This window comes from Ipomoea triloba, chromosome 4 (assembly GCF_003576645.1).
Source record: "Ipomoea triloba cultivar NCNSP0323 chromosome 4, ASM357664v1".
Lineage (NCBI taxonomy): Eukaryota > Viridiplantae > Streptophyta > Magnoliopsida > Solanales > Convolvulaceae > Ipomoea > Ipomoea triloba.
The window spans coordinates 12053588-12075813 of record NC_044919.1 but is presented as its reverse complement, the minus strand read 5'-3'; the positions used below and the strand labels follow the sequence as shown (position 1 = coordinate 12075813).

Below are 22226 nucleotides of genomic sequence, written 5' to 3'. Positions count from 1 at the left end.
CTTCAATGTTGCTACTCAACCCTCCAAAATTTTCTCTTACAATCCTTCTGTCCTTACATGGCATTTTCTAATTGAATAATTAACGTTCTTTTTAACTAATAGTGGCATAGTGCGAGGCAAAATAAATTATGTGAAACCGTGTCATGGATCCTTATCCGTCAGTAGTTATGCCGTGGACCGAGGGTCCAAAAACGACGCCGTTTTTTTTTTTTTGGAATACAATGAAGTATAACATGAACTTGTATACTACATTAATTAAATGATTAATAAAAAGTAGACTAAACGAGCATTTAATTTGTTAATTAAATGATTCATAAAATGTAGACTAAAAAAATATTTAATTTATCTTGCGAAAGAATGAAATAGATAAAATAAATTAGAGAAATTAAGAATAAGTGTTGCTAATGAGATTTTAACCTGTGAGATCAAGTTTGGAGTTCAACCAAGCTACTCAAATTATTAATAATTTGAACATAAATATAGGTTTTATATAAAATTTAATGCTATATATGTGTATATACTCATACATATGGGTGGGGATGTGGGGACAGCTGCTGTCTCCTCCTCTACTTATTAACCAATTTCTAAAATTTGTTCATTTATATTAATTTAATTTTATAAACAAACATAAACTGAACGCGAGTAGTTACCGAAAGCTCCGTTTTCTAACACTCCTAATTACTGTTGTATGAGTTTTATTCTTTAGTTTGATTTTCTACGCACCGTCAATCTGTCATTGTGAGAACCACATATTAGATTCTGGTTGTCGTGGTCATATAGAACAGTAATGTACAAGTTATTTATTTACAAGGGCAATATACATTTCCTAGGCTAGAACAAGGATTACTAACAGCTTGTTCTGATTGCAACGGAACGAAAAGAGTGAAAATAAGAACTTAGTAGGAGTAGTTCATAGATTTACCAACAATCACTCAATTGTTATTCCACCAATCTCTAGACTATCTAACTTCTTGGGTCTCCTATAATTCTTCAACAGAAGAGAACTGCAAACAACACTCACTGAAGAGGCAGCCATTGCTGCTCCGGCAATCCAAGGTGGGAGGCGGAATCGGGTGGATGGGAAGAGTGCCCCAGCAGCAATGGGAATTCCAAGCAGATTGTAACCCAAAGCCCAAAAGTAGTTCAATCGGATGCGGGAGAAGGTCTTCCTGGAAAGATGTATAGCAGTAATTACATCTTCCAGGTTGTTTCTCATGATCACAATGTCAGCTGCCTCTATGGCTATATCAGTCCCCGCGCCAATTGCCATTCCAACATCAGCTGCTACAAGAGCCGGAGAGTCGTTGATTCCATCTCCAACCATTGCTACTACTTTTCCTGAAGCCTATCATCAAACACACACAGATTAATACAATTGCAGTATCTGGGAATTTGGTGATTAACCCAACAAGGATAGTATTGGTCAGAGGCCGATTAAGGGTCAAGTCTAGCCCCTGGTGGCTAGGGGGATTGTTGGCAGAGGCTTGAATGGCCAAGTCCAGCAGTTTGCCTCTCGAAAATGGCCTTCGCTACGAATTATAGCTACGAGCTATTATTTTTGACGTAGTGGTAAGTGTTTGATCCTAACAGATAGCTCAATTGCAAATTACAACAATTAAGTTCAATAATATATTTCAGCTTTAATTTTCTAAAGGGAAATCAATTTACTACCTGCAGCTCCTTCACTTTATTGGCTTTATCTTCAGGTTTGGCTTCTGCAATAACACCATAGCTAATTCCAACTTCCTTAGCAATGGCATTGGCTGTTCCCCAGTTGTCGCCCGTTACTAGCATACTCTGCACATTCATAGATTTGAGAATGGAAATGACTTGGGGTGCTTCAGGCTTCAAAGGATCTGATATTGCAAGAACTCCAGCAAGCTCCCTATCAATAGATACAAGAATCCCTGTTTGAGCCAACTCTTCAGTTTTCGTTAACAATTCTTCAGCATCAATTGGAATTGCAATGCCTTGATCCAACATGAGGCTCTTGTTGCCTACAATGACTTCCTTATTTCGGACAATAGCCTTCACTCCGTGACCAGTTATGGACTCAAACTCCGAGGCTTCAGGCCATACAAGATTCTCTTCATCTTCCTTAAACTTTTTAGCATACTCAACAATCGCTTTGGCCAAGGGGTGTTCGCTATTTACCTGTAAATTAAAGAACAACTTCATGATAGAAATTTTGATGGATCTAATGCTACACTATGCTCACTTCCCAGTAGATCACCTATCTTATAAGTCAAGTAGGCTTAACCACGAAGTTCTTTGATTATCTGGTTGTCATACCATTCTTAAAATCAATTGGTGATAAGTAAGTAGACATTAACCCTTTAACCATATCCCTATATGCTAAGCCACAATGCCACGTTTCAAATCGAGCAGGGGCTGAACTCGGCAGACGGCCCACATGCCACACAGCCAAACAGTACAAAAACTAGCAGGAGACAGAAGCAGTAAATATATAACTTGATAATAAAGAAGTGTTTCTAACAGTCTTAATTTCTAACTAACAGATTGGAAGTAAGTTTACCTCAGTTGCAGCAACCAATTCATAGAAATCTCTTAGCACCATTGTTTTCAAGAGCCTCGTATTTACAACTACTGGCTTGCCAACTGTGAGAGTCCCAGTTTTGTCGAAGACTATACAGTTTACCTATGAAAATGAGAAGAAAATAAATACAAATTTGAAATCTGTGCTTTCAAAATGAAATATATTAGTTGGGTAGCTAGCTAACCTTCTGTGTACTTTCTAATGCATGACCACCTTTAATAAGGACACCTTGAGAAGCACCAACTCCAGTGCCAACCATAACAGCAGTTGGAGTTGCAAGGCCAAGGGCACATGGGCAGGCTATAACCATAACAGAAATACCAAATTGAAGGGCTAGCTGAAAGCTATCCATAGAAGATGGAATCCAAGATCTGGGGTAACGATTGAACTTTCCAGCTAAAAACCAGGCAAGCCAAGTGCAAATCGAGAGAGTAATAACCTGAAATTGGAATTCATCACCAATTGTTAATCAGTGCAAAAAAAAAAACTGGGTTATACTTGTTTCAAAGAATCTCAGTATTCAGTACTTACCAGAGGTACGAAGTATTTGGAAATACGATCTGCAAATTTTTGGACAGGAGCTTTAGCCATTTGGGCTGATTCAACTAGTCTAACAATATTGGAAAGAGCACTCTCCGATCCAACCGCTGTTGCTCTAATATGCAACACTCCATTCTCATTAACAGTTCCTCCAATCACCATTTCTCCCTTCCTTTTAGCCACTGGCCTCGATTCTCCAGTTATCATGCTCTCATTCACGTGGCTTTGTCCCCAGATGACAAAACCATCACAGGCTACTTTTGCACCAGGAAGGATTTTAATCACATCATTCTTTTGTATCAATCGACTATCAATTTCTTCCTCGTTCACCACGTTTCCTTCATCATCGAGTGTTAATAAAGTTGCTGCATCAGGAGCCAAGTCCATGAGCTTGGCAATAGCCTCAGATGTTTTCCCTTTAGCCAGAACTTCAAGATATTTCCCAAGCAGAATGAATGAAATGAGCATCGAACTGGTCTCGAAAAAATCAGAAGACTTGAAATCTGTAGAAGTGGCAGCTCTCAAGACTGAATAGACTGAATAAAAGTAGGCTGCATTTGTTCCCAATGCAATTAAAACATCCATATTTGCAGATCCATGCCGAAGTGCAGCATAAGAACCTATGTAGAAACGTCGACCAATAATGAACTGCACAGGGGTAGATAATATCCACCTCAAAAGTTCTCCAACTGTGAGCATGTTAACAACCTTGGTATCCAGCCAATCCTTAATACCAGGAATATACATGAAGACCATTGAGGTAAGGAAAACAGGAATTGTGAAAATGAGGCTCCAGAGAAATGACCTGCGATATTGACTGATCTCCTCCTTTCTGTGGGATTCTTTAATCCCTCCTTCAGGGAATATCTTTGCTTTGAAACGCCCTGACCCAGTCGACTCAATTACTGAAATAAAATTCCGAGGTCCTGTTACACCTGATTTGTAAGAAAGGGAAACCTTATTGAGCTGTGGATCAATGTCTATATCTTGAACACCTGGGAGAGCCTCAAGTGAATTTGCAATCAGCCTCATGGAATTCTCAGTGCGTACACCGTCTACTTGCAGCATTACCTTGCTCTTGAACTCTCCCGTGCTAATGAGAATCGATTCAAATCCTGTATCTTCTATAGCTTCCAAGATCTGATTGTGGCTCAAAAGCTTTGGATCATAGTGGACTTCAGCTTCCTCAGTCGCTAATGCAACTTGTGCTTTTTGTACACCAGGGATAGCCTGCAAAGCAGATTCAACAGTTGTGGAGCAAGAAGTACAAGTCATTCCCTTTATTGCAACCCTACAGACTTGGGTGGCTTTCTCCTTTGTTTCTTCCTCTATTAACATAGCCTGAAATCCAGCATCTTCTATAGTCTCACGTATTGTTTCTTCCTGCAAACATCATATAATGCATTGATGAGGATAAATATGAAATCAAAAGTATATATATCCTCACTTGCAACTTAAATTCTTCTTGTCTCCGCCCAACAATTCCCCTAGCGACATGGTGCTGAACTTAATCTTTTACCGACCTCTACTCAACAACTTCCTCCCAGCACCATCCAGTCTTAACTGGAGTGATAAGCTTTTACCACTAGTTCCTTATAGGGCCACACATTTTCGAGAGCCAGGATGCTTAACTTGACCCTTTTACCGAACTCTGTCCAACAATCCTGTAGTCACTGTAGTCACATAGTACTGGACTTGACCTTTTACCCGTCTCCGCCCAACACTACCAACTTAGACAACAGATTCCAAATTACAACTCCACCTCATAGGTGCACTAAAATGCAATAATTGCAAAAGTTGACCTAAATCTAATTCCAAAATTCAATCATATCAAGCAATTCATGAAATCCATAAAACCGCAGCAATCCGCGGGAGATGAATCAATTCAAATTCGAAAAGTTAAAACGGAAAAAAGATTAGAAAATTTGAATTTGCGCTAGTCTGGAAAGACTGAATATAAGATTATTACAGAAATGGCAGAAAGCAAAAAGGGAATATTACTTACATTGACAAAGCTGGGATAGAACAAGACCTGAGCCTTGTTATTCAAGACGTCGACCACCGCCTCCTTGATTCCAGGGAGCCTCTTAACAGCCTTCTCCACCGATCCGGCGCATGCAGAGCAAGTCATGCCGGTGACGCAGAACAGAGCCTTGGCTTCCGTTCCTTGCATATTCCTCTCTTGATCCGACGATACCGATACCCCTTTTGGGTACTTGGGCATCGACGGGTAGTGCGGCCGCGGCGACAGGTCGCCGTGGCTGCTCTCGTTTCGAATACAGGACAGCTGCAGGAACTTCGCCATGAATGCACAAAACTAAACCTTTTCCTCCTCCTTCTTCTTCTTCTTATTCACCTGCTTTGACGTATGGAACTTCAACAACCGCCAATAACTCAATTGTCGATTTCTTCTTTTCTTTTACTTCTTCATTTCCCGTTTATGAGAATTTATCACTGTACAGAAGATTTGTAGAAGTAGAAAATTATTGTTTGAATATAACTTAAAGACAAAAACTTGTGTCAGACCGTCTCACTCGGGTCAAGATTCAAATCTAATACTTATAGGCACAAATGTCATACTTATATGCTTAAATGTAATACTAATTAGGAATAACATTTTTGTTACTTATAAGAGTAAATGCAATACTTTTGAGGGAAAATACAATACTTTTACATTTCGATTTAAAAGTATTACATTTTTCCTCAAAAGTTAAGTAGGAGGCACTTGACAACATTACTTATTATGAAAAAATGTATTACTTTTTTCTGTTATAAGCAACCAAAATTGTATTCCTAATTAGTATTATATTTTAGCATATAAGTATGATATTTGCACATATAAGTATGACATTTGCATGTTGCTTCGACCCGACCCGACTCGTCTCACAAATAAGGATACGTGAGACGGTCTCACACAAGTATGACCCTAACTTAAAAGGAGTTAATACTCAATTTATTCTTGGATTAGAATTCTTTTTCTCTATTTAATAATAAATGATTTTTTGTGTTTAATTAGATTCTCGACTTTGAGTCAATGACAACTTTAGTGGTCTGGCATGTAGTGAACTAGTGATTATCATGAGATCATGAGATCGAGCCTTAGTAGTGGCAATTGATACTACAATGTAATTGAGCCAGTAGTACTCAACAAAAAAAAAGTTATCCGACTTTGATGAAGTTAATTTCACCTCCATTATACTTAATTTAGTTCTCGACTATAATAATTTTACCAAAGTTAGCCTTGAACTAATAGTCGAGGACTCAATTGGATAAAATATCAAAGTTGATGACCTAATTAAACACAAAAATTTGTTTAGAACTAAATTAAAAAAAAAAATCAGTATATTGAGAACCAAATCAAGGCTAGGAGTTGTTAGACTTTTATAATTCCCAAACTAGTCAACTGCATGTTAGATGGTTAGTTGAGTACATGACTAGAGAAATATAGAAGAGAAGTAATCGAACAAGAAAAGAAATACTCGGTCAAGTTAAGCGCCAACTCAGCGGAGTTGGGCACTGACTCGGTTAAGTTAGGCGTCCGACTTGACTGAGTTAGGTGCTCAACTCGGTACCTAGGGCACCTAGTTAGCTTATAAGTCGGCGGTCGACTAAAAGTCGACTAAGACATCTAGTCGACCGATCGACTAAAAGCCGCCTAGGACTGAAATCTCCTTGGCCTTGGGGGTGTAGCACCTAGTCAGTGCCAAGGCGGCCACCTAAATCGATTTTACAACACTGCTAGTCTGCTATTCAACGAACCAAACACTAATTTAGTATTTTATACGGAGTACTAGTTAACTAGTTTTAAGATAAATCAATTTACAATTAAACATTAAATATAAAAAGTAATTATAACATATATTATTACATATCAGATAGTCAAACAAAATATTTAATGAAATAATGTAGACCAAATAACGTTTTTCGATCAATTTAAGATTAAAAGAACGATGCGTATTGCAATTAGCAACACCCTAATTAAAAATACTCCGTAGTAGACGCGTACGCAACGTGCTATGTAGGAATAAAAATAAATGGTAAGATGAAATGATTAATTTGGACGTAATTTTGCTCCAAGTTAAGCCAAAGTCATGGTGGGGTCAGATCGCAGCTTTCGCGGGCTATTTGAATTAGAGGTTGAAATTATTTATTATTTTATTTATTGATATAATATTACTCCGTGATATTTATAAAAGGAAAGAGATTACACTTTTCATTTCTAAGTTATAGGATAATTGTAGGATTTGTCTCTGAGTGTTGATCATGCTAACTTTTCGTCCCTAAATTATTATTGGCGTTGCATTTTTCGTCATTTCGTGCTCACTTTTTATCATTGATATATACTAAAATTGTAAATTTTGTCTTTCTCAAAAAAAAAAAAAATTGTAAATTTTGTCCTGAATATTTTATTAGTCAATGGACAAAAAGTGAAACGTCAATGGTAACTTAGGGATGAGAGTATGACTGAAACTTAGGGACAAATATTATAATTATCATATAACTTAGGGATGGAAAGTGCAATTTTCTTTTTATAAAATTTTAAAGTGTTATTAGCTACTTGTGGATTAATAGATCTCATTATAAGTAGACCTGACAATTCGTGTATACGGGTTCATTAACGGGTTGACACGATAACGACACGAACACGATAAGGCTAAACACGAACACAACACGTTAAGGTTAACGGGTTCAAATTTTTAACAAGAACACAAACACGATTTGTTAACGAGTTAAGCGGGTTGACACGATAGACACGTTTTGTTAACAGGTTTCGGTTCGTGTCGACACGATATGACACGAAACTCGTTTAAACCCGCTAAACATATTAATATATTTTTAAAAAATAAAATTTAAAGTTAAGTTATATATTTAAAAAAAAAAGAAATAAAACCTACAATTAAATCCATCAAACAAACTAAAAAATTATTCAATTTATAACATTCATACAATGATAAAATAACATCCCAAACTCATAATTAAAGAAGTTCATACTATTTTTTAGAAACCCAATGGGGTAGCTCAAGTGACAAGTGAGCTCTCTTTGTGGGGAATAATTCTGGGAGAACCCGGGTCCGATTCCCACAAGTGACGATTCCCCCTGGGCCAGCTCCCATGCCTCTCGGAGCGAACGTGGGTGGACCTTGACCGTTAGACGGACAGAGAAAGACCCCGTGAATTTACCAAAAAAAAAATACTATTTTTTAGAATAAAATTGAAAATAATAAAAATTCAATTTTATTCTAGTTTAGTAAATTCATCCTTAGTTCTTAGCGTGTTGTAAACGGGTTTGTGTAAACAGGTTCGTGTAAACGGGTTAACACGATAATGTTAACGGGTTCTTAATAGGTCTAACGGGTTGACCCGTTAAGACACGAAACATAACGGGTTCTTAACGGGTCAACCCGTTAATGACCCAGGACTCGTTAAGGCTAAACACTAACCCGTTATTTTTGTGTTCGGTTTCGTGTCGTGTTAACGGGTCGTGTCCATAATTGCTAGGTCTAATTATAAGTGAATGATAAGAAAATGTTATAAAAAGGGTTCACATAATTATCTATGAATTAACCGAATTATAAGTTTATTAATTTAGATAAAAATATAAAAGAGATAAAAGAATTAGATAAAAGAGATGTCATAAAAATTTCAATAATAAACTAAATTTAATAAGTCAATACATGAAATTTAAAACTAATTTAAACAGAAAGAAAAAATGTTAATAAAAAAAATTGTTACTAGAACTGCATGTATTTGATAACTATACGTACCAATGCCACGTATATTCTACTTTTTTAAGGAAACTCGCACCTCCAATAAGCAATCAACCTATTAATGAGAAATTCACAAAATAAAAACAAAACAGTTCAAGCTAAGGAGAAACTAGATTGAGAAAATATATAACAAGTAATATCTTGTAGAAGATTACGAGTGTTTCAAAAAAACAAATGAAACAGTTAAGTAGACAAATAAATTACTAGACTTTACCAACCGACAATGTTAGATCACGCAAATTACAATATTGAAATACTACACAATTAAAGTTAAGGAGAAACCAGTTTGGTTGCCGTGAGTAGCCGTGTACTCTTATCCCTTAAGAGATATCAGAAGTTCAAAACCCTCTTGTATGAAAAAATTAATATAGTTCCCACTTTGCACCTTAATTAGACTAGCCTGGTGCGAGTGAGAATTAGTTTAAGTATGATACGAGTTTAAATGTGTCTCCTACTATTATTTAATTTTCTATATAAAATCATTATCTATCAATTCTAATGCTTGAACCAAATATTGAAATTAATATAATACCTCTGGTAAAGAAAAAATCTAAAGGAAAATTATTTAACAATAATTCTTAATTGAAATTTCACACAGAATATAACAAGATAGATATCTCAATTAAGTTGTTCAATACGGTCGTTATACCGTGGACCATGGTCCATAATGCATTGTGGACCATGGGTCATGGTTGATACTGCAGTTATGTTGAACTGATACTGCAGTTGTGTTGAAAGGATATTGCAGTTGTGTTGAAAGGTAACTGCAGTTGCGCGGAACAGAGGTCGTGTCATCCATCTGGAACTGCAGTTGTGTTGAACGGATACTGCAGTTGTGTTGAAAAGATACTGCAGTTGTGTTGAACGGATACTGCAGTTATGTTGAACGGATGAACGGCCTCTGTTTCGTGCAACTGCAGTTTCCTTTTAACACAACTATAGTATCTTTTCAACATAACTGCAATATCCATTCAACAAAATTGCAGTATCAGCTATGATCATGGTCCACAATGCATTGTGGACTATGGTCCACAATATAATTGGCGTTGTTCAATATATTTGAACACAATACATAATAACTAGATAGGATAGGTAAGAGGCTAAAAGTAATGCGATTGAAGCGTTTAACAATTACTAGTAAGAATTTCAGGTGGAGTGATGCAAATATGGAAGAATTAATCTAAACTCGATCATCTTATCTGATCTGTTGAGAGAGATTAGAGAGTTGAGGGAGAGGGAGAGGGAGAGGGAGAGAGGATTCTTACTACTCAAATATAATGCCCCTTTTGGATGGTGTCTTAAGATTGTGGAGTACGTATATCTCATGCAAATGCACATGCATATTTATAGCGCCTACTATCGCCTTTGAATATTTCATTTATCTCCAAGCTCCCTGCTACAAATAAATTTTTAAGGAAAATATGCCGTAATGTTTTAAGGTATCACTTAAATTAAAAATGTATACATCTCATGCTTCCAGAAGAAATGTCGACATTTCGTATATTAATTAATTCAGGATTCCATCAGCAACATAAATGTCAACCCTCTTGCCCAATTGGTTTCTTGTCAGTGAACACATTAATACCTCACTACTATATATGAAAATTAAAACAATAATTTTTTACTCCTTTCACTCTCTTTGTTGCTTAGCATTATATATAAGATCATGATCAGGTGTGGCCGCCCCTTAACGTTTGTTGCTTAGCATTATATATAAGATCATGATCAGGTGTGGCCGCCCCTTAACGTGTGGTGAGTGCGGGCACACCACTATGTATACAAATACACACCACTTAATGTTAGAAAATACATCACACAAATGTACATCATTAGGTACGCATCATCAAAAAACACACCACTAGGTATATGAATATACACCACACAGTGTTAGCAAATGCACCATTAGGGGCTTGGGAGTTATGGTGCATTATTTTGGGTGTGTGGTGTGTTTTATGGTGTTTTTGTGTATTCTCATTGTGGTGCATTTTCTAACATTGAGTGGTGTGAACCGCACCGACCGTACAGGAAAACGCGACCACATTTGAACAGATTTATATATATATAATAATATAATAATATATATATATATATATATATATATATATATATATATATATATATATATATATATATACCCTTATTCACATGAGGACACATAGTATTAGAGGACAATGAGGACAAATCCTATGCATCCTATGCATTCAAATAAGTGCAATCAAGGACTGTGATTGTATGCAAAATAATGTGAGATTCTAACCATAAATAATAAGAGAAGGCAAAGATGACAATTGAGAGATATTTTAATTTTGGAATGATTATTGTAGTTAATATAGTTAACATATTAGATGAAGATATACCCGGTAATAAATTGTAGACTCATAAGAAAGCATAAAATCAGTATCGTCTTCATCTACGTACGAAAACAAACAGAATAGTTTAAACACCTCCATGGGGATAAATCACGCAATGATGCCTATGTGACTAGAGGTTGTGTGCCATACATATATAAATCGTATGCCATTTATAAGACTATTGCATTATTATTATTATTATTATTATTATTATTATTATTATTACTACATATAAGGGTATTTATGTCTTTCAAAATATATTTTATTTATATTCCTTAAACCAACCAAACACTGTAATATAATTCCTAAAGTCTATTCCTTTTGCGAACCAAACAATAGAATACAATTTCTATTCTATTCCTTGCTTATTCCATTCCTTAAGGGAACAACCCATTTCATTAAGGTAAAAATCAAACCAAACTGTGGAATACATATATTCCACGAAATGACATTTCATTCCAATGTATTCCATGAATCAAACCTCACATAAGTGAATTACAAATTTGATGATGTTAAAGTAGGATTCACTTTTAAAAGTTATAGAGTAGTATAACATACGAGGATAAGAATAACCTAAGAAGAATATTGAAACTACAAAAAGTTAGGAAGTAAAATAACTAAAAAAAATTAATTAAATAACTAAAACCACAAATTTTCATTCCAATTTTTGTTTAAAATAGTTGGAGGGTTAGTTATTCAATTGTTATACCATAGACCGGGGTCTACCTTGCATTGTGGATCATGATTGAGAAATTAGGTACTTTCAGTTAATAAATTATGTGCCTATAAATGAATTTAAGTCACATAATATGTTAACTACATATGTGTTATTGACAGACACAATCTATTAAGTGTAAACACACAAATTTGTTAACTGTAGCCACATCATCTAAATGTTATTTTGGATCAAGGTCCACAATGTAAGGTGGATCTTTGTCCATGATGTAATTTGTCTTAGTTATTTAAGGAGTATGGATTAAATGACAAATTATTGTGTGGACAACAGTTCAAAACAACATCGTTGAATTTTATGAGTTTGAATAATGTATTTTATGTGTTAAAATAATGTACATTATGTGTTAGAATAATGTACATTTATGTGTTAGAATAATGAAACTTCTGGAATAAAATAATGTACATTATACTTTAGAATAATGTACACTATGCTTTAGAATAATGAATATTATGAGTTATAAAAATGTATATTGCAGAAGATTGCGTAAAAAAAATACAAGAATGACATCGTTTTTAGACCGTGGTCCACACAATTGTGTGAACCACGATCCACGCAATAACTGTTGGGATGAAATGGTTCAGATCTCAAAATAAAGTTCCACTTTCTCGATCTTTCCCTTCTTTTCTCTAACGTCTCTCTATTCGATCTATCAAGTGTGTTTATTAAACATCTATATACGCTTTTCTCTTTCTTTTCTCTTACCTCTCTCTATTCGATCTATCAAGTGTTTATTAAACATCTATATAAGCTTTACATCAACCTTTAAGTCACCAAACTGCTCATCGACATATAGAATATGTTGGATGACAATCTATATATATAAATTTGTCGGCTCATATATTTATATAAAAGGTGATTAATTTGGCTTGCATCATCGTGCATGTATGTTTGGAACAGTCAAAATCAATTCCTAATCCTAAGATAATAGTCAAATAGGTATCTTTTTGTTTTTGTTTTTGTTTTTGTTTTTTTTTTTTAATGTATTATAGTAGAAATAGTCAAATAGGTCTCATGGATATACTAAAGACGGGTCTGGAGCAAATCGACCCGAGGAGGCCGGGCTAATAGTTAACCCAGGATAAGCCGACCCCGGGAGTACCAAGACCAACCTCGTTGTCGGCCTCCAGGGCCCGGCCTACCCCATCGTCGGTTCCGAGGCAAGTTTTTTAGACCAGAGCTCAAGGGAAAGAACCTTGGGTTACATTCGTTTTTTTCATTCCTCTCACACCCAAAAGTTCACCTCTCAAAATACACCAATCAAGCATAGAAATTAAGGGTGTGTTTGGAAAGCAGGAAAATGATTTCTGGAAAAAATTTTCTGGAAAATGAGTCATTTTCCGGAAAATGAAATCATTTTCCGTGTTTGGATGTATCCTGGAAAACTGTTTTTGTGTGTTTGGTTCATTTTCCGGAAAATGGATGGAAAATGAGTAGAAATGTATAATTATATATTTTTATTATTTCATTTAAAATATAAAAATATATAAACTAATAATATTTATTATAAATAAATTTATTAAACAAAAAAAAACAAAAAAAAAACAAAAAAACAATGTAGTTGACGCTGCTGCCGCTGCTCTGGTTACCGGCGGAAACCAGAGCAGAGTAGATCTGCTCAGGTTTCCGGCCAGGCCAGTGGCCGGAAACCAGAGCCGGCCAGCGGACTGGTTTCCGGCGGAAACCAGTCCGCCGGACTGGAGAGGGACGGCGGCCAGGCCGTCCCTCTCTACGTACGTAGCCATTTTCCTTTCCGGAAAATGACTTCCGGAATTTTTATCCGGAAGTCATTTTCCGGAAAAGTAGTATCATTTTCCGTGGTCAACGAAAATCATTTTCCGTTGACCACATTTTCTGAATGCTCCCAAACACCAAAAACCCGGAAAATGATTTCTAGAAATCATTTTTCGGGTTACCAAACACACCCTAAAGCCAATCAATTGATATATCAAAGTGTCTTCCTAGCAAGTTTGAACAAAAAACAATGGGAACAAAAATCACAAGTCTCCAATCTTTCACAATTGGCCCTAAAGACCCATTTAAGGAATGTGATAGTATGATATAAGCCTCTCCTTACATTTTGGGTTAGCAAGCTTTCTCTCTTTCTTCTAACCTTTAAAACTTCCCCAACCGAAACAAGACTACTAAAACACAAATTTCAATATCCATATGAACTTTGGTACATTTATTTGTTTAGGATACAGTAGAAAATTTGGTTCCTACGAGGTGGCCTCATCACACTCTTCTTTTCCCACTAAAAATAAGATAGCTTACTCTTTTAGCTTTTAAAAATTTTCTCTTCCACATCCTTACAATCTCAGTACTTTTTCTTGGGAGAAGGGATTCGCACAATCTCACATATAAATGAAAACTCTCATCTTGCCTTGTATCATATCGAGAAAGTATTTTTTGGGTCCTAACACCTTACAAACCAGAAATCATATTGTGCAAGAATTCCCATTAAATGATGAAAGCTAAGGTCCAAAGATCAATCAATTGAATTACACACAAGCACAAAATGAATATTAATTACAAGCTTAAAGTTGAAGTGTGCAATTATGGTCCTAAACAAGCCTCACAAGTGGGTTAGGAAGGCAATTCCAAAAAATTCTAATGCAATAGGCTTATCAACCAACCATTCCAACAACATAGACAATCTATTAAATCATACACGTACACAACATATTCATCCAGTTATTGAAATTTATGAAACCACTGGATTAACTCACACACCAAAAAGTGTTAAGTGCAACAAACACCCTTTTTCACACTTTAGAATGGAACATCTTCCCGTTGTTAACGGAAAAGAAACACAGGGATAATGGTGGGATGAATAAAACATATATGCCTTCCCCTTTCCACACTTTTGAAGTGTGTGCGGGGATAAAGGTGGGATGGGTAAAACATGGCTTCCACTTTTCACCCTTTAGAAGTGTGTATGGGATGGCAAAACATGACTTCCCCTTTCTACACTTTAGATGTTTGGGGAGACACAAACAATGCAAAGTAAGATATGTCAAGAATAATATATGAAAGAGAAATGAATAGAAAGTAAGGGATTTCGAACCCCCTCAAAGGAATGTGATGGAAGAAGGTTAGTCCCCATGACCAAATCTTATCCCTTACCGATCAACACAACAAGATAACCAAGGGTAATTAGTAAAAGTAAATAGGATGGGAGTAAAGAAAGGAAAATGAAGGCATACATATAAAGGGAGAAAATGTCGAATAGTAAGAAACTACATAATAAAAGAGTCTAAAACGAGAGTCAAAGTAAAAGTGCAGGAAAATAAAGAGTATCAATGGTCAATTGTTATGCCGTGGATCTACACTCACATACACTATACTCTACATTCATATATACTATACTCTACATTCACACTTTGTAAACTCCACATTCACATACACTATACTCTACATTCACACTTTCTAAACTCCACACACTTTCTAAACTCCACATTCACACATTACAGGATTATATGATACTCTACATTCACACTTTGTAAACTCCACATTTAAAACTCTATATTCACAGGTCCTATACTCTATATTCACAACTTGATAACTTCACATTCACACATTACAGGGTTACAAGTTGCTAGAACTTCTTAACTCTATTACAGATTCATACATGCATAACTCTACATTCACGATTTCTATACTTTATATTCACAATTTGAAACCTCCACATTCACACATTTCTGGGCAACTCTACGTTCACACAATCATAAATGTACATTCACGATTCCTATACTCTACATTCACACTTTGAAACCTCTACATTCACACATTTTTGAACAACTCTATATTCAGTAATATGTTTACTAATTAAAAAAAACAAAAAAAAACAAAAACGACGTAGTTTTGGACCCAGGTCCACCTTGCAAGGTGGACCTGGGTCCACAGCATAATTTGCCATCAATGGTGCATCCTAATAAGTAATGGCCTTCTTTGGGCTTATATGATAATCTTTGCTTAATATGTTGTAGCTCTTTTGAGCCTTAAGCTCTTAGGCTAGATGGTAGCCATTTTGGTTTATAGCTAGGCCATTTAGCCCTTTTGTAGAATGGGCTTTGTTGCCCCTATGATTGAGCCTTAGATCACTTTTGGGCCTAAGGCCTTTGTAAGGCTTTGCCTCCTTTTGATATTCAATAAATAAATAAAGCATTTAGTATGTAAAAAGAAAAAAAAAATCAACAACACACTCAAATGATCAAGAAAGGCCAGGGGTGGTCTTATGGCGGTGTAAGGCGTGGTGTTGGGAGGTAGGAGACCCAGGAGGGCGAGGGTCTAGCCAGAGGGACTTCGATTGGGGCCTCGTGGGCACATTTCTGAGCCGCTTCTTGTGCCTTGTATCTCATCCCTCGAGGTAGATAGTACTCATTAGAGTCAATGTTACGTTTAGTTCATCCCTCTTCGATGGGTTCAATGTGCAACCAGTCGGTCGACGGTGTATGGTATATTCCTCCTCAATTCCTCACGCTTGCGTATGTGTTCACTTTCCATCCTTAGGCCTTCAGCAAGGTTCTCTTGGCATGCCATCACCTAGATAAAAGACAATTGGTAGATAGATGGCTATACACCATAGTCATTCCACTTAAAGACATTTTCCCAACAATAATGAGCAAAAGGCACAAAAAATAACTTGATAAAATGATATCCACACCTCAAGGTCATGCAACTTACAAATATACATTAAGCAACACAAACATTTCATAAAGCATAGTACCACACAATAAATGGGTAAACATGAGAATTTGAGCAAGATAAAAGATGGTCTAGAGAGCATTACCAGAAGAGATAATAACTTGGAGGGAAATTTGGTCAACCTTGCAGAAACGGTGGGAAATAAAGAAAGTGGGGTGATTGGGAAAGGGAGGGGTTAAATAATAGGAAAAACATGCGCATCTGCCTCTATTGGTAGTTAAATAATTACACTTTTTGAAAGTTTAGTGACCTATTTGCCTATTTTTCCCTTTTTTCTTTCAGTTTCTTGGAAGTGACCACACAAAGAAGCATTGATAAGGCATAAGCATAAAGCATTATATTGAATCTGATGATGAGATGTCAACTGGAATATCTGAAACAAATCTATATTAAGGGTGCTTGATCTTTGCCTTATGTTGATGATCCAAGATTTTTAACCGTTAGACTGTTTGAATGGCATTCAATTCTTGATTTTTCTCTTCTAAGAAACTGGTCAACACTGATGTTCCAATTATATCCTACAAAATATGTCCTCACTGGAGAATGAAAATCGGTAAAAACATTTGACATTCAAAGACTAAATTAGACAACTTTGAAAAAAAACGATAATGGCTGTTCCATTGTACTTTATTAGGACAATCTAAAAGATCAAGAAACAGTGTCATCCTGCACTTCTTATTCTCAAAAGCATCTCTCATACCATTAAACACAGACCTCCCATACCATTACAAAATGCCGATAGAGGCCGAGAAAGCATATTCCATTACACGGCCTTCCATGTTGACAACGGAGGAGTATCCGAATCTTTCCAAGTTCTCATGTCGGGCGTATACCTATCGCCCTTGACTGCATCAGCTGAGCCGATATTTTCAAGCTCGGCCATGTCTTCTGGCGTCAACTTCACAGATAAAGCACCAATGTTCTGGATGAGATTCTCAATCTTAGTGGTACCAGGAATGGGGCATACATCATTCCCCTGATGGTGCACCCAGGCTAATGCTAGTTGCGAGGGAGTGCATCCTTTCGTTTCAGCAATTTCAACAATCCTTTCATATAACTTTTTGTTGTGCTCAAGGTTTTCAGCTTGGAACCTTGGTAAATACTGCACAATTAAATAAACTTTTAACAACTGACAAAGCCGACTATCCAAAGTTACAATTGTTATATCAGGGTGTATATACCAGAAGAGGGTACGAAAACAGATTCGTTTTACATTGGTAACCTCGAGTTAATACCAATTGGGACCGCCACGTTTAGTCATAAACTTTCAATTTAACCACTCGTGGTCCTTCTACTTTCAAATTTAACTACTCGTGGTCCTTTGTTAGTTTAAGTAAGGGAAAAGTTAGGATTAGGTGTGGTTAAAAATTTCAAAGTTGAAGGACTATAAGTGGTTAACTTGAAAGTTGAAAAATAATGGGTGGTTAAATTTGAAAGTTGAAAGACCACGGGTAGTTAAATTGAAAGTTTATGACTAAATGTCACTGCCACTATACTCGACTCCAGCTGGTATTAACTCGAGGGATACGATTAAATAAATTTATAATAGTTCAAAAAAGCAAAATCAGAGTGGCGCAGCGAAAGCGTGGTGGGCCCATAACCCACAGGTCCCAGGATCGAAACCTGGCTCTGATAGGCTTCTAATATTTTTGGGTCCGGAGGTAACCTCACTTGTCATTTAATTGAAATTTTCTTTGCTTAAAAACTATATCTCATGTGAAAACTTGAGTGAAATCAGAAGTTAAATGCAATAACTGAAATCCTTGAAATGCTTAATATTAAGAAGAAAACATTTTAATATGGGCAAACCTTTCTGAAATCTCCATTTGTGAAATCCTCAAGCAGCTTTGGACCTGATGACAAAAATCCCCTGCCCAAAGGACTGTATGCAACAATCCCAATTCCTAGTTCTCTGAAAAATTGGTAAGAACATTAGAAACATTAATTTGGATCTTGGCACTAACCACTAGGAGGAGCTAAATGATGGTACCTGCAAGTAGGAATTACGTCTTCCTCAACATCTCTCGACCACAAAGACCACTCCAACTGCACTGCCGATATTGGATGAACAGCGTGTGCTCTTCTGATTGTGGAAGCCGAAGCCTCAGATAGACCTATGTATTTTATTTTACCCTCTTCGACTAGCTTCTTAAGTTCTCCCATCTTGCACAAGGAGAATCTCAAATAGGTAAGAAGATATCGAATAGCAAGCACATAACAAAAGATAGAGACACACAAACTAGAAAATAACACAGTTATGGTCTCATTCAAAGAATATTGAGGGCTTTACTGATTTCATCCTTAAATGTCGATCTAGTACTGCTCTATAAACTACTTTGTGTTATCCCAGACAATTCACCTGATTGCCTCCTATTTATCAAAGAAAATAGGAGAAATTGTATATATTTGTGCATTAAAATCTTGCACACTCTATTCTATTGATTAGACCTCCAGAGTTTTAGATTCAGATAGGCAATATGTATCAATGGCACAGATGAGGGCAAAAGGGGACTAACCGTGACTTCAATGGGCAGACGCGTATCAATGCGGTGTTGATAGTATAGGTCAATGCAATCAACGTCGAGCCGCTTCAAGCTAGCTTCACATGCAGCCCGCACATAGGCTGGGTCTCCACATATATCTCTCTTCCCATCAGCAAAACTAATTCCAAACTTTGTTGCCAACTCAACCTTTTCTCTCACCCCTCCCTTCAATGCCTTTAGAACAAAAGGTTTCCATAACACCAGTTAGAAAATACATAAAATAGCCTCAACATAAACCCATCACTTCCTACATACACAATCAGTTCAAGCAATTCAATCTTTTAAGCTTTTTTCTTTAATTCTTTGAAGAACCTATAACACAATACATGTTTAAAGAATTCAGTAGTTACTCAAGCACCCAGGGACACTTATGTTATTCGGATTCTGGATTTGACAGCTTGACATAAAATATTTAAGAATAAAAACGAAAATTAAAGAAAGCTCCAACATTTGTTTTCCTAGGATAACAGACAAAAGCTGCTTCTAGTGCATCCATAGGAGACGAAGGTTTTTGAATTAGAAACATTGACAGGAGAAAATAAAGAGGGCAATGCCTTTACACTGTCATTAACTTACAATGTTTAGCCACACAGTAACCCCCCTCCCTCCTTTTTCTCGGAGCGTTATACCATGGATCAAGGTCCACCTTGCAAGGTTATGGTCCTAAACGACATTGAATTGTGTTTCCATGTATTTGAAATGAACTTATGAATACAAAACAAGGTAATCAATTACATATATGTTAACATTATGTGTTCATAGTATACAAATTGTGAATTTTTAAAAGGTAAATTGTGAACATTTAGTATGTAAATTGTGTATTGGGTCCACAGAATAATTTGCCCCTTTTTCTCTCCTCCTCTCTCTCTGCCTCTTTCCCATTTTCACTAACCTAAATTAACTCTCACTAATAGCAAGCTCCACAGTTACCAAATACTTCTGTTACTTAACAATTAACATTATTTATTTATTTATTTCTGCACAAAATAAACTATGGGAAAATGGCACTTCTCACCTAGTGATATAGTTCATTTCCCCTTCAATTATAGGTGCATCCACTTTTTCCTCCTCAGTTATCTTCGAAGTAGTTATTTTTACTTAACTATTTAGGATTAACATCTAAGATCTTAAAGAATTGAAAATATTGAAAGATTTTAAAGGAACATTACCTAAATATTTCAATATCACCATTCGCTTAACCCAATCGCACAAAATAAATAAATAAATAAATAAAGATAATTTCTCCCAATTTTCAATTCTAAATCATACCCTAAATAAGATTCATCGAATTTGACGATATGAGCAAGAAACCAAGCAAGCAAAGAGAAACAGTAATCCATGAATCACAGAAAAAGAAGAAAGCGAATAGCGGCATATATACCTTGCCGACTAGGATCTCGTTGGTGTGGGGGCCATAGACGTCGGAGGTGTCGAGAAAAGTGACGCCGGAGTCGACGGCGTGGTGGATGAGGCTAATCATATCCGCATCGGGCTTGGGCGGGCCGTAGAAGGCGGACATGCCCATGCAGCCCAGCCCCTGAGCCGACACTTCCAGGCCCTGTGAACCCAACTTGATTCTCGGGACCTTCGCTCCCTCGCCTTGCGCTGCCGCCATGGATTCTGAAATGAAGAAGTAGACGTTGACTATTTTTCCCGGGGAGTGATAGTGGGCCAAAGTAGCAGACAGGCGACCAAAGATGCCGAATTTTAGTATAAAGGATTGCCTTAGTACTCATTACTTATATAGCAATAAAACGGATTGATTTGTACGGAGTAATTTGTTTCTTTCAGTGGTGAGCATGATCAAAGCAGTGACGTAATAATTAATTTTTATACTCCTTAACATTCCTTGAATAGTTGAATATTTGACTATTTATTTATTTAATACACGGGTCATACTTGTGTGAGACCGTCTCACAGATCCTTATTCGTGAGACGAGTCGGGTCGGGTCAAAGCACCATGCAAATGTCATACTTATATGTGCAAATCTCACACTTATATGCTCAAATATAACACTAATCAAAAATACAATTTTTGTTACTTATAAGAGAAAAAGTAATACATTTTTCATAATAAGTAATGTTGACAAGTGCCTCTCACTTATAAGGGCAAATATAATACTTTTGAGGAAAAATGTAATACTTTTAAATCGAAATGTAAAAGTATTGTATTTTCCCTTAAAAGTGTTACATTTACCCTAATAAGTAACAAAAATTTTATTCCTGATTAGTATTACATTTGAGCATATAAGTGTTACATTTGAATATTGACCCGACCCGTCTCATACACTAGAAGGTTCTTTTATTACTAAACATTGAGTTACTACTCTCCTGAAATTTTTGCGTAATTCTTTCATTAGTATTAAATTTACATTGAGTTACTCTCCTGAAATTTTTGCGTAATTCTTTCATTAGTATTGAAATTTTTGCGTAATTCTTTCATTAGTATTAAATTTTTGCGTAAGTCAGTATTGACTCCACTGAGGCTTGAACCCACTACCTCCCGTATAAAGGGAAGGGTTTGATGCCACTGGACTATAAGGTCCTTGGCATACGCAATATTAACAAAGGCTCTTGATAAGGAATAATCCCCCTTGCATTCATATGTATAACCGTATACGCAAAGTATGAAGTAAAAATGGAAGAATTTAGGCCAAATCATCTCTTTTATTTATTGATCTTCAGTCCTCTAGAGAGAAGAGAGAGCTAGGCCTTTTAGAGTGTCTTCAGAGAGAAGTGGAGAAGGGGAAGAAAAAACCCTTTCTCATGAACGGTTGGGCCTTTTAAATAGGCACATGACCCGTACCCGATACTGAGCATATGTACAAAATACTTAAGGTCTTATACTGGGGTATGTTCCCTATCAAGTAGCCCCCTAGTCCGTGCCCTGACGTTGAGCTAACGAGGAAGGGCTCTGGTTGGAATATTCGAGTACATAGTCCGTGACGAGCTCCTCGAGTTTAAGTTGAGCAGTGGGGTGTGATTTACACCGGCTGCCTCGTTAAAAACCATAGACTAAGAAAAAAC

The 22226-nt window shown here is 36.4% G+C and overlaps 2 protein-coding genes across 2 annotated transcripts; both read right to left on the bottom strand.

Moving 5' to 3' along the window:
* Window positions 1–788: 788 nt before the first annotated feature.
* Window positions 789–5372, bottom strand: LOC116017882 (probable copper-transporting ATPase HMA5). The gene is made up of 6 exons (XM_031258541.1): window positions 5103–5372; window positions 3089–4480; window positions 2742–2996; window positions 2537–2659; window positions 1672–2154; window positions 789–1345 (listed from the first exon to the last, which is right to left on the bottom strand). The coding sequence occupies exons 1-6, from the start codon at window positions 5319–5321 to the stop codon at window positions 929–931; spliced, it is 2889 nt and encodes a 962-aa protein (XP_031114401.1). The 5' UTR covers window positions 5322–5372; the 3' UTR covers window positions 789–928.
* Window positions 5373–17197: 11825 nt separating this feature from the next.
* Window positions 17198–20904, bottom strand: LOC116016984 (auxin-induced protein PCNT115-like). The gene is made up of 5 exons (XM_031257477.1): window positions 20581–20904; window positions 19173–19373; window positions 18647–18819; window positions 18466–18568; window positions 17198–17758 (listed from the first exon to the last, which is right to left on the bottom strand). Exons 1-5 carry the CDS (start codon window positions 20812–20814, stop codon window positions 17420–17422), a joined length of 1050 nt encoding a protein of 349 aa, XP_031113337.1. The 5' UTR covers window positions 20815–20904; the 3' UTR covers window positions 17198–17419.
* Window positions 20905–22226: the final 1322 nt, after the last annotated feature.

Bases quoted from the DNA above. Each gene is read 5' to 3' on its own strand.
- LOC116016984 (XM_031257477.1), bottom strand. From the start codon at position 20,814: ATGGCGGCAGCGCAAGGCGAGGGAGCGAAGGTCCCGAGAATCAAGTTG. The intron at 18,820-19,172 runs GTTAGTCCCCTT...TCCTTGTGCAAG, and splicing joins GTCTGCCCATTGAAGTCACG to ATGGGAGAACTTAAGAAGCT. The intron at 18,569-18,646 runs GTACCATCATTT...CCAATTTTTCAG, and splicing joins GACGTAATTCCTACTTGCAG to AGAACTAGGAATTGGGATTG.
- LOC116017882 (XM_031258541.1), bottom strand. From the start codon at position 5,321: ATGCCCAAGTACCCAAAAGGGGTATCGGTATCGTCGGATCAAGAGAGG. The intron at 2,660-2,741 runs GTTAGCTAGCTA...TCATTTTCATAG, and splicing joins CATTAGAAAGTACACAGAAG to GTAAACTGTATAGTCTTCGA. The intron at 2,155-2,536 runs GTAAACTTACTT...TTTAATTTACAG, and splicing joins AATTGGTTGCTGCAACTGAG to GTAAATAGCGAACACCCCTT.